At 33.7% G+C, this 12,575-nt stretch overlaps 1 protein-coding gene across 1 annotated transcript in view; it reads right to left on the reverse strand.

The window, feature by feature from the left end:
- The window catches only part of LOC110026556 (ubiquitin-activating enzyme E1 2-like), a 38,163-nt gene extending 29,705 nt beyond the window's left edge, over positions 1–8,458 (reverse strand). The window contains exons 1-2 of the mRNA XM_020727534.1: positions 7,885–8,458; positions 6,749–6,966 (exon numbers count right to left, since the gene is read on the reverse strand). Coding sequence (XP_020583193.1) covers positions 6,749–6,966; positions 7,885–8,191 — 525 coding nt within the window. The 5' untranslated portion in view covers positions 8,192–8,458. The remainder of the gene's footprint in view (positions 1–6,748; positions 6,967–7,884) is intronic.
- Positions 8,459–12,575: the final 4,117 nt, after the last annotated feature.

A 12,575-nucleotide genomic window follows, 5' to 3' on the forward strand; every position in this document is an offset into this window, starting at 1 on the left:
TCAGAGCTTTAATTGGAGATTATCTTTGTCAATTCCCAAATTATTGTTGTTTCTAAAACAGACAATCTCACAGATTCCCTATCCTCGAAAAAACATTTATAGCATATATAGCTAGCATACATAGTCTAAGGCTAATATATTCTACATTACTACTTATTATCATCATCATTATGCTATCTTCTACATCACTAGATTCGAAATCCTTTCATCAACCATTCTCTTCTTAAAAAGCACTATTCTAGAACTTGAAGCTCTTACAACTGTGTTTGATATGAAAATGTCTCCCGATACAAATCCTCATTTCTTCACATCATGATACTCTTTTACCATCATCTTACATTATTTCTTCTCATAAACCTTTGAGGCATTGGTGTTCAACTCTCCAATCAAATCACTCATATCACTACTTGGCACATAAATGCAAGGAATTAGTAATGATGCATGCCTAAGAAGTACGAGGTGTTAAGACCTCACTTCGTTTGTGCATTCAATCGAGTGACTTTTGTCATTTACAACATTGAAGTTTATCAGTTAACATTCAGCTTGGATATAGTATTACTTGGCACATCATGAAGTTCAGCTCAAATAATTAGAATAAAACTAATAACGGGGATGATTGAAATTTGTGATTTATCGATTTGTCTAAAGAAATATAATTCCAATGAAAATCTTTAGTAAAGAAATTTAATTAAATAACAGTTTAAAAGGGTTGTAGGTCGTAATGATAGACTCCCTGGTCGATAAATTGCGTCTTGTTGTCTGATGATAACTAGTGGTAGCCCGTAATGACAGATCAAATCCGTCCGGATGAAATTTTGAACAACCTCTGCGGTGATTCGAGCGAGCTCCTTGACTTCGATCCATTTTATTTGTTGGTTGATGTTATAGTTGTGCATACTTATGACATTGCTCTTATTTCTTTGAGAATTCTTTGACATCTTTTAACAGTGTCAGATAGAAGAAACCGTCGTTGCATACGGTAAGCTAAAGTCTTTCCTCTAGAGTGGCTCCCCCCCCCCCCCCCCCCCGGCCCCCTCCCAAAAGCCGCGATCGATCCCGCAAGTCGCGATCCTTCTACCGCGAGTCGCGATCCGGTCGAACCTTCGGCCTATCTCCGATTCCTACTCCCTGAGCCGCAGGGAATTCTTCCTCCACTTGTAAAGCCGAACCATCTCTTCTTTTTTATCATGCATTCAATCCATGAGGCTTTCTCAGAAGTTTGCCGCGAAGAAACTCGAAGAGGAGTGATGCTCAACAAGAAATCCATTCCTACCAGCATACCCGCGGCATTCCAATCGGAAGCTCATATCAGCAAGCGGACTGTTCCATATTCACAGAAGAATGAGGAGAAACCACGGGTATGGTGTGATTATTGCAGCAAGCCACAACACACTAAAGAAACTTGCTGGTACCTCCACAATAAACCTGCAGACTGGAAGCCAAAAAACAAATGCAATCCACCTACTGCTAATGTTGTTGCCGAACAAACCAACCCATTTAACAAAGAGCAAATCGATCAACTCCTGAAACTGCTAAACCCCAATTTGGCTACTAGTACCCCAACTTGTTCAATGGTACATGTAGATAGACAACTAAACCCTTGGATTATTGATTCAGAAGCTTCTGATCATATGACAAATTTACACTATCTATTTCATTCATACATCCCATGTTCTAGCCATGAAAAGGTTCGTATAGCTGACGGTAGTTTCTCTTCCATTGTTGGAAAAGGTAACATTAACCTGTCCAAGAGTATAGATCTTAAATCTGTATTCCATGTTCCAAAACTCAAATGTAATCTTCTATCCATCAGCAAACTTTCAAAAGATTCTAACTGCCATATAATTTTCTGTGAATCCTCTTATGTTTTTCAGGACCAAAAGTCCGGGATGATGATTGGGAGAGCTAAAAGGATAGGACTTTACTATTTTGAGGAGACTGTTCCTGGTAAAAATAAGGTTGAAGCTTACAGCATTATGAGGTCGAACCCTGCATTAGAGAAAATAATGGAATCACATCTTATAGACTATGTCATCCAAGTTTTTCATATTTAAAACATTTATTTCCAAATTTGTTTAAGGGTGTTAATTATGCTTTACTTTAATGTAAAACATGTTATTTGACAAAAACTCATCGCATAAATTTTTCTCCAAAACCATACTCTCCTTCAAAACCTTTTACAATATCCATAGTGATGTTTGGGGACCTTCAAAAGTCAAAATATTATCTGGAAAAAGGAGATTTATGACTTTTATTGACGATCACACCAGAATTTGGGTTTATCTTATAAGCAAAAAAATCAGAAGTTGAAAAACTTTTTAAAGATTTTTACAACATGATTGAAACTCAATTTGAAACTAAAATATGCATCATTAGATCTGACAATGGAGCTGAATATTTTAATGAATGTTTAGGAAAGTTCTTAATAAACAAAGGCATAACTCATCAATCTACTTGTCGTGACACTCCACAACAAAATAAATTGGTGAAAGAAAAAATAGACATTTACTTGAGATTGCTCGAGCTATCATGTTTTCAATGAATGTTCCAAAATATTTATAGAGGGACGCTGTTTTAACAGCATCATATTTAATAAACCGAATGCCAACTCGAGTTTTACAATAAACAACACCTCTAAACAAACTGAAAAATACTTTTTTAAGTCTACGAATGTCTTCAAATATTCCTTTAAAAATCTTTGGATGCATATGTTTAGTTCATATTCTGAATAATTGCCGATTAAAATTGGATCCAAAATCTGAAAAATGCATTTTTTCTTGGATATGCCTCAAACAAAAAGGGTTATAAATGCTTTAAGTCTGTCACAAAAAAAATTTACATTAGTATGGATGTGACCTTCATGGAAAAAATTCTCTTCTTTCACAAAAATCCACTTCATGGGGAGTATAATATAGATTAAGAAGATGATTTTTGGCAAGTTTCTAACCCATTACCAAAAATTGTTGTAACAACAAGTACACCTGAGGTCTGTGAAAACAAAGAACCAGAAATAGTTGTTGAAAATAAGGAGAACCCTAGTCAAGAGATACCTGAAAGTATCTTGTCTAATACAGGGGAAGAAATACCGCACAATACAACAGCATAACCTCTTGTTTATTCCAGAGAGAGGCTCCATAAAAGAAAAAAAGTTCAAACTGAATCTTTAGCTCCCTCCCAATCTGAAGAATCGAATAATGGTCCACAAGAAACACAGGTAATTTCTGATCCTAATTTTATTTTTTTCACCAACAGAAGCTCAAGATTCAGAGATTATGAATTTGGATCTTCCTATAGCCTTTAGAAAAGGAACACGTTCTTGTACTACCAAATATCTCATTTCGAAATACCTATCCTACAAAAAAATCTCACACAAACATAAAGCTTTTTTGTCAAAAATTTCTAATCTGTCTGAACCTAGAACAATACAGGAAGTTCTTAATAATCCAAATTGGAGAATAGCAGTAAAGGAAGAGATTGATGCTCTTTTGAAAAATGGGACCTGGAAAATTGTCACTCTACCAAGAAACAAGTCTACTGTTGGGTGTAAATGGGTCTTCACTACTAAAGTCAGCTGATGGGAGTATTAAAAGATATAAAGCAAGATTAGTAGCGAAAAGATTTACTCAAACTCATGTAATTGACTATCATGAGACATTCGCTCCGGTAGCCAAGATCAATTCTATTCGGGTTTTACTGTCCATAGCAGCAAACCGTAATTGGCCCCTGCATCAGCTCGACGTCAAAAACGTTTTTCTAAACGGTGAATTAGAGGAAGAGGTATTCATGGATCTTCCACCAGGATTTGAGAAGAAATTTAGAGAAGACAAAGTGTGCAGATTAAAGAAATCCTTGTATGAGCTCAAGCAATCTCCTAGCACCTGGTTTGAGAGGTTTGGACAGGTGATTACAACATATGGATACACTCAGGGTCAAGCTAATTATACTATGTATAACAAACATTCAGAAACTGGTAAACTCGCTACACTCATTGTCTATGTAGATGATATTATCCTTACAGGAGATGATGCTAGGGAAATTGAGAAATTGAAAGAAAGATTGGACACAGAATTTGAGATTAAAAATCTGGGAGATGTAAAATACTTTCTTGGTATTGAGTTTGTCAGATCTAAGGAGGGGATCTTTATTAATCAGCAAAAGTATGTACTCGACTTACTCAGTGAAACCGGAACGCTTGGGTGCAAAACAGTTGAAACTCCGATTGAACCAAATAAAAGGTTACAAGTGACAAATAAAATAGATGTTGTCAATAAAAAATAATATCAGAGACTGGTGGGAAGACTAATCTACTTGTCACACACTCGTCCTGATATAACATTTATTGTTAGCATGGTAAGTCAGTTTATGCATTCCCCAAATACTCATCACTTGGAGGTTGTCTATCGGATCCTTAGGTATCTGAAAGGAACATCCGGAAGAGAACTACTGTCAAGAAAAATGAGCACTTACAGGTAGAAGCATTTACAGATGCAGATTGGGCTGGAAGTGTTACAGATAGAAGATCAACCTCAAGGTATTGCACTTTCCTAGGAGGGGACTTAGTAACCTGGAGGAGCAAGAAGCAAAGTGTTGTGGCAAGAAACAGCGCTGAAGCTGAATTCATATCTTTGGCTCATGGGATATGTGAAGTTCTATGGATTAAAAGAATTCTCAAGAAGTTAAAAATTCATAGTCCACCACTAATAAAGGTGTATTGTGATAATAAGTCTGCCATCGCCATCGCCCACAATCCTATCCTTCATGATAGAACAAAGCACGTAGAGATAGACACTTCATCCACTTCATCAAAGAAAAAATTGACAGAGGAGATATTTGCATAGTGTATGTTCCCTCCAACGACCAAGCAGCGGATATTCTAACAAAAGGTCTTCATTAGTATGCAAGCTGACTCTGAAAGATATCTTCATGCCAACTTGAGGGGGAGTGTTGAAAGATCTAATTCAAAATTCAAAATTCAAATTACAATATTTATTGTCTTTTCTTTTCTACAGATATTATTCTCCTTCTTTATTTTTATCTTGTTTAATTAGTCTTGGAATGTAATAGGAATTTCTTTGAATTTATTTAGTTAGTTTCCTTATCTAAAGATGAGAGACTTCTATATGTAAATGCACCTTGAATTGAATCATTAAGAAGAAATAAAATTCTCTTCAATTTCTGATTTTATAGTGCAATTTGATGGTATTGGTGCTTAAATGATTCCATAAAAAAATATTTCAAAAGTTCAAAAAAAACCTTGTAGAAGTCAATGTTGTTAAAGGTGAACCAAGTGTTCGTTTAGGCATTCAGGCGATGCAAAGTGGGGCCATAATGTCTAACAAAACTCTTAAGCAGACACTATTAGTACATCATGCATAAGAAAGCACTTTGACATAAACAATCTCCTTCCCTTTATCCAATATACATACGATAGTAATTACAATACAAAATATAGGTTTGTTTATGTAATGATACTAATTTGACACTAGATAATGTTACAAGAGTATCAAGAATTTAAGAAAAATGGAACAATCTTGAAAACAAGTAAAAATCAAATGAGGAAATTGACCAATAAAGCGTTACAAATATAGTGATATAGAAAACACAATGGATGATGACAAAAAAGGAAAAAAAAACAAAAACAAAGATTCCATCATACCAAAATCAGACAATCTACAAACTTGAGTAATTTACACGCATGAATTTGAGATAAACTACTTGGTGTGATTTTCAAACTTGTAAAGAGACAAGAATTGAAGCTTCATAATTTTTTCATACAAAATTTCTTGTGTTGTTGATTATTTTATAACCTTCAAAATTATTTCTTACTAATTAAAATAAAGTGATAAAGTTATTTCTCTTTAGAGTCACTTGAGTAGGCACTAATGGTAGCACCTAGTGTTGGGGAGTTGTATCGCCTAGATATACTGCTCTTTTGCTAAGATTGATATAAATTTAAACCACACTTATATTGGCCTTTAAACGAAGGTCACGTTCCCAATGTAAATCTACTATTTTGTCAAATGAAATATTTATATAGTTAATGCAGATCAAAAGTCTGTGATCTTTCCTAAACAGCTAAAAGACCACGAAGCTGAAAAATACTAGATTTTAGGAGTTAATAAAAGCATGATGACAAAATGTTCCGCTTACATTGGGAAAAAAAAACAAATGACTTTGTCCACTATATAAAATCATGGTATGTATCTTTAAAATGATCTTGGATAAATTTGACACATAAAAATATTAGTTTATTTTAAGGAAGATCAGTACAACGATCAGACTACTATGCCTTTTCTTTTCATATCAAGCCTTTCATACGCATTAAAACAGAAAAGGCCGTCTCATATAAAGTTAATCAAAATTGGATGCATGCCATTCGTGAATGACTTCAGTGTGTACAGATTACTACACAATATAAATTCTACAATGGTTACAATGACCATGAAAAATTCCATGTAAAAAAATTCTTTTAACCTGCTGGTTAATTGTGATAGCATTCTTGACAATACAATAAGTTACCAAAGTATCTTCTCAATATAAATAATGTATATTATCATATAAACAAATAGATATATTTCAGTTTGGAATTTAAAGAGGCCAACCTTGGAAATTACTAAATATGTGATTAAATTTTTTTTTCACAATAGAAACATTAAAATAAAATGATTGACCAAGCAATAGTGCATTGAAGCACGTGCAAAACAACAAGTACATGTAATAGCAGTTAACATATTGCTATATAACAGACCTGAAAATCTGAAAGCTGTTCCTTTGACAAAACTCCAGTTAAAGCAGATATTATAACAGCATTATTCAGCTCTTGCAGTTTTTGAACGCAGGCTGTGGCTCTATTCTTCCCAACATCATCCTCTGATAAATAGAAATTGCTGGATAAATCCCATAATTCCACATTGCCTTCATCATGCAAAGTGATGGATTTAACACCAGCAAGGACAAGGTTTTTTGCTACAAGAAGAAAAAAAAACAGCAGTAAGTCATGCATGACCAAAAATAAAGGAAACAGTACATTAAATTGGAAAGAAATATAACAAATTAAAGAGTGCATGTTTCCCCAAATAGAATTTGCAACAACAGCAGCAGGAAAGGAATAGAGCTAGAAATAGAAGAAATAAACAATAATAGATCGCCTTTGCTGGAACTACAATTCACGGTTTATTGTTGCTCACTTTAGCCATCGAGTAAAATATCAATTAGCCCTGTTATCTACAATTTTCCGAGATGGTTGTTGAAAAGCAGCATGGCGTCGAAACTTTCCACATACGAGAAAATGGCTTACAAGTCCCCATTTGATCAAACTGTATATCTTTCAAAATAATAATAAAATTCCCTCCTATTATTCCATTTCGAGCAGAGTAACACATAGCAAAACATCTTCCCTATAGCGTATAACGTGGCGGACAGAAATCCCGTAGCAGCCACACTCTAAACAAAAGTCAGCAATTGAAAAGCAGCATGGCGTCGAAACTTTCCACATACGAGAAAATGGCTTACAAGTCCCCATTTGATCAAACTGTATATCTTTCAAAATAATAATAAAATTCCCTCCTATTATTCCATTTCGAGCAGAGTAACACATAGCAAAACATCTTCCCTATAGCGTATAACGTGGCGGACAGAAATCCCGTAGCAGCCACACTCTAAACAAAAGTCAGCAAATACTGCATTGTAGAAGATATAGTTTACAACACCAAGAGTATGCATCTCAATACCGCATAACCTCGCTATAACATGAAGCCCCGCCACCAAAAAAAAAAAAAGAAAAACTAATACCAGTGGCATGGGAGTAGAAAAGAGTCATAATTCTCAAGTAACAAGATCCGATGAAGCTAGATTATTGAGGTTTTTGTTTTTTTTCCAAATCACCTATCTCCACGCCCAGGCCTTGGAGACCAGAGACCAAAACGTTCGAGGCAAAGAGCCGCCTCATGGTTTCCCTCCCGTAGACAGCGAGCTGCCGGCTGTGCAGATCTTCATCTATCTCTACTTGCATCTTCCCGTTCGCCGCCGAAAAGTCCATCGCTTTCGGTGGCCTGTGGTTGTTCTCCGTTGCCACCTCAGCAGACGATGATGAGGTCACGCAACCCTCTCCCTTTGGCTTCTTCGGCACTCCTTCTCTCACGGCACCGTCTTTTTCTATCACAGCTCCGCAGGTTCTCTTACTGGGAAGCATATATAGCTACTGAAAACCTCCTCCAAATCAGAAACAAATATCATAACCCTAAGCCTAAACCTGATCGGATCGGCGATGAGAGTGAGGTGGAAATGAGCAAGAAGAAGAGGAAAGAAAAGGTGGGGTTTTTGTTCGTGTGGAGGCCAAACTCTGGTTTCTGCTGGGTTTCCCAGGAGGACAGAAGATGCTGCAACAAATAAAAGTTTGACAGTGCAAGACGGAGGTTTCTGTGGCCGCCTCTTCTGCCCTTGGATGGGAATCAACAGTACTGATTGCTGAATTGCCTCCATTCAGCCGGAGTATATATATAGCTCAAGGCCAACCATGAATTTAAGGAACGTTGCTGTCACAATTATTATTATTACGGTGGAGACCAACCGCATTTTCTTGGTTTGGATGCTAGATATGTAAATATGTATCAGAATGTATGAATGTATGAATGAATGTTGAATGTATGAATGTATGAATGTATGAATGTATGAATGTATGAATGTATGAATGTATGAATGTATGTAAATGATTGGAGGCATTTACATACATACTATCAAATTCATTTATGTTTACATATTTTAAACTCATGTAAAAAATTGAAGTTTAGACATTAACTATGTAAGTCCATTTATTACAAAATAAATGTGGCTTGCATGAGTGTGATATATTTTGATAGATTTCTTATAAGAAATCTAAAATGCGAAGCAAATTTTCTTATTACAGTGTTTTTTTTATTCTTATTTTAACAATAAATTTACATTGACAAAATACAGTAATTCACCCCAACAAAATATTAGCTTTTGTTTCTACAACCAATATATTATTTGATTACCATTTTCATTATCAGCAACATTGGAAAGTATTATGATTCATCAAATGGTTCGATTTCTAAATTAATTTGAGAATTATATGAATCACAAAAATTAGAAATAAAACAAAATTATATTTCAGATTTTAGCTTTTATGAACTTGATATTAATTTAGATATATTAATGTAATTTAAATATAATAATTAAAATAAAAAAATTTGTTAAATATAGGATGATTATTAATTTTATTTATTTTATAATTGAAGGGAAGAGTAAACTTAGATGCATCATAAATTGGCTCATTATTCATCTGAGTGAAAGAGGTAGTGTCATTCCTAAGCTTGATAATTTTATAAGGTGAAAATATTTAGCTAAAATTTCTAGGCCAAGTCATTTTAAGTGATTATGGTTCCCATGCCAATGAGTTAAGTCTTGTCTCTTAGAGAAAATGGAAATAACTTATGTTTAACAGCAACATTGGAGATGTCATTATCCCTATAATGCTGCATAAAATAAACGCTTCAAAAAGAGCTAAAAATGAAGCCCACGTGAGTAGCTAATTGCACCATGAATTAATTGAGTATGAATGAATAATACCTTATAGAAACGACAAAAAATTTTGAATTAATTCAAATTCATCCACTATCAACTAAGTTGAAATTTTTTACACTACCTTCATAATGAAAAAGCCTATAGTGAGAAAAGGTGAAAGGATCATAAAGTTAAAAAGAAGATAAATAAGTTTTAATGAGAAGAACCCATTTTTAAAGATAAAAGGTCTCTTGTTATTGTACCAAGGCTCCTCATAAAAATCATTTCATAATCTTCAACACTGCTAAACTTGAAAGAAAAAAATAACCATACCGTAAAATAAGATTGATATTATCTCGATTTTTTTGTTTCTTGGGAATAGCTTGCAAAAAAAATTACCATAGAAGGGTCTTTAACCCAATTCGTAGCCCACGAAAGCCAAATTCCATTGTCTCAAACCTTATTCAATCTCTTCATTTAAAAAAAAAGATCTTCTCACCTAAAAGAGGAATGAAAGAGAAGGAGAAATTAGTGGGATTAGGAATCTTAGAAGAAACTAGGATTTTTTAGTTGAGCTTTGATTCAAGACTAATAATATAAATGTTAGAAGAAGGGAAAGGGGGAAAAAGAAGAGAGATCCATGTGAAATCAATGAGGCAAAGGCTCAAACCCACACAAACAGATCAGAAGAGAATAGATTTAAAGATTACTACGGTTTTCAAGAGCGAAAGGAGGAGGGATAATAGTGTTGACCTCATTTTTGTATGAGGAATATCCTATCATATCCTCTTTCCCCACCCTAGAACTTAGGATATAATATTATTAGTTTTCCTAATGGCTCTTCTAGGGGACTGGTGAAAAACAAACACCAAGCTAGAACTTCAAACATAACTTCATTCATTATGGTTTAATATGCTTGACTCTAAACTCTTAGCCTTGGTTGAGTTGGTTAGAGTCAAGTCATTTGTGACCTGAGTTGAGTTCCTATATGATTGAAAATGTTTTAAGTGGCCCTTTAAACCTACGGTCTTAGTTCCTCTTTTGATCTCTCACTTTGCGCTTTTTTCTTCACAAACCCTTAGATAACACTTTCATTGGTTCATTGAGAGCTCATCTGGTATGAGGTTCACCTTGACCTAAGATAGTGTATATCACTTATAAAATTACCAAAGTGAAAAATAAAATTAATAAAAAATAGAAATTTTAAATTTTAATAACAAATTAAAATTAAACAATTAAAATCAACAAATTGGAAGTAAAAAAAATCATCAAAATTCTCAAATTTACCCAAAATTAAAATTAATAATGCTAAAATTTACCAAAATTCAATCATAAATTAAAAACTTAAACAAAATTAACCCATAAATCATACTAAAGTCAAATTCAAATATCAGCATAATCAATTTCAACAAAAATTTAATTAACTAAAATCAATTTTAACAAAATCAATATAATTAAGCCAACCAAAATTAATATAATTAAATAAGTCAAAAAAAAATTTAGTTTCAACCAAAATCATTAAAATCAATTTCAACTAAAATCAATAAAATTAAATTTTAACCAATTATCAATATAATTGAATTCAGTATTAAGACCAAACTCATTAAAATCTTTCAAATAACCCAAAAGTAAAATTTGATGAAATCATGCCCATAAATCATAGCTACCAAATTAAATAAGAATTAAAAAAATCAAAATTGAATAAGATCAAAATACACCTAATCACAAAAATTAAAATCAAAGTAAGAAAATCAAAATGCATTCAAATTTTAAGAAAATTATAAAATCTTAAAATAATCAATTTCAAACATATACAAAATTAAAGCTAAACACAAAAAATCAAAGTGACCAAAAATAAATCAAAATCCTAAAATCATTAAAATTATGAAAAATAAAATTAAACAAAATTAATAAAATCAACTAATAGATTAAAATTAATGAAAATCACCAAACCACCAACTTTAAAACAAAACATTGGACATCCAAAATTAATCAACATTTTACACAAATCTAAAGCCCTAAGTTTAATTAAAAGACTAAAGTCCAAGCCCAATAAAAATTAAACTCATGACACATGAAGCCACTCAAATCTCATCCAAGCCAAAAGCAAGCCATGCTAAGCTATAGATAAGCCAAGCCTAAGTTAAATCTCACGGCCCATCACATCCAAGCCAACCCCCCATGTGACCAATGAGCCCATAACCATGCCCATGACCCAAAATAGCCAAGACCAATTGAACTCCCCTAATGTTAATCTAAACCTACCCTTGCATTCCTAGGACCACCTAGGTCAACCCAAAACATCTAAAACCTACTAGTATTAACTCGAACCCTATCATAAACTAAGTCAAGCCACCACTTGATCCAATTCAAAGAAAATTCCATCACAACCTCTAATTCACACTTGGAGGAGTTTGGTGGACACACAACAATCAATCTCAACCCACCCCATCGAGGACAAATCTCTTAGGATAAGCATAAGTCGGAAACTCATAAAGCTTCCTTGTTTTTCGTCCATTTTGAAGAAAAAAAATTATTTCAAGTGTATCTAGCCATATAGATAGGTTTGTTAGGTCTAGATGAATGTATTGGCTTGGTTAGGTCAAGGTTTCACTTGTTGGATCAAAAGATCCTAGCTAGAAAGTGTGGACAGTCTTGGTTCCTTATTTTTGTGGGGACAACAAACCAATCACTATAGAAAAAAGCATTAAAATTGACGGCCAAAATTTACTACAGAGAAAAAAAAAATCTTTGTTTTTTTATGAAATACCGACGGTTTACTAGCTGGGTCATTTGTGACAACATAACTATAGGGCATGTCATCGCTTAGCAACAATAATCTTTTAACCGATTGCCATATTTTGTTAACTATTTATAAACACGTCATTTGGTAGGGTGTTAACTGATGAATTGTTTTAATAAGCGATAGGAATTTCTATGGGTAACAATGTTAATTACTGACATCTTTAAAGTCATTTATAAGCCATCATAATTAATCCCTTATATCACCAAAATCGCTTTTCTCTTGGTCTTTCCCTTATCTCCCCCCCCCC

The sequence above is a fragment of the Phalaenopsis equestris genome, unplaced genomic scaffold (assembly GCF_001263595.1).
Source record: "Phalaenopsis equestris unplaced genomic scaffold, ASM126359v1 Scaffold000378, whole genome shotgun sequence".
In the NCBI taxonomy this organism is placed as follows: Eukaryota; Viridiplantae; Streptophyta; class Magnoliopsida; order Asparagales; family Orchidaceae; genus Phalaenopsis; species Phalaenopsis equestris.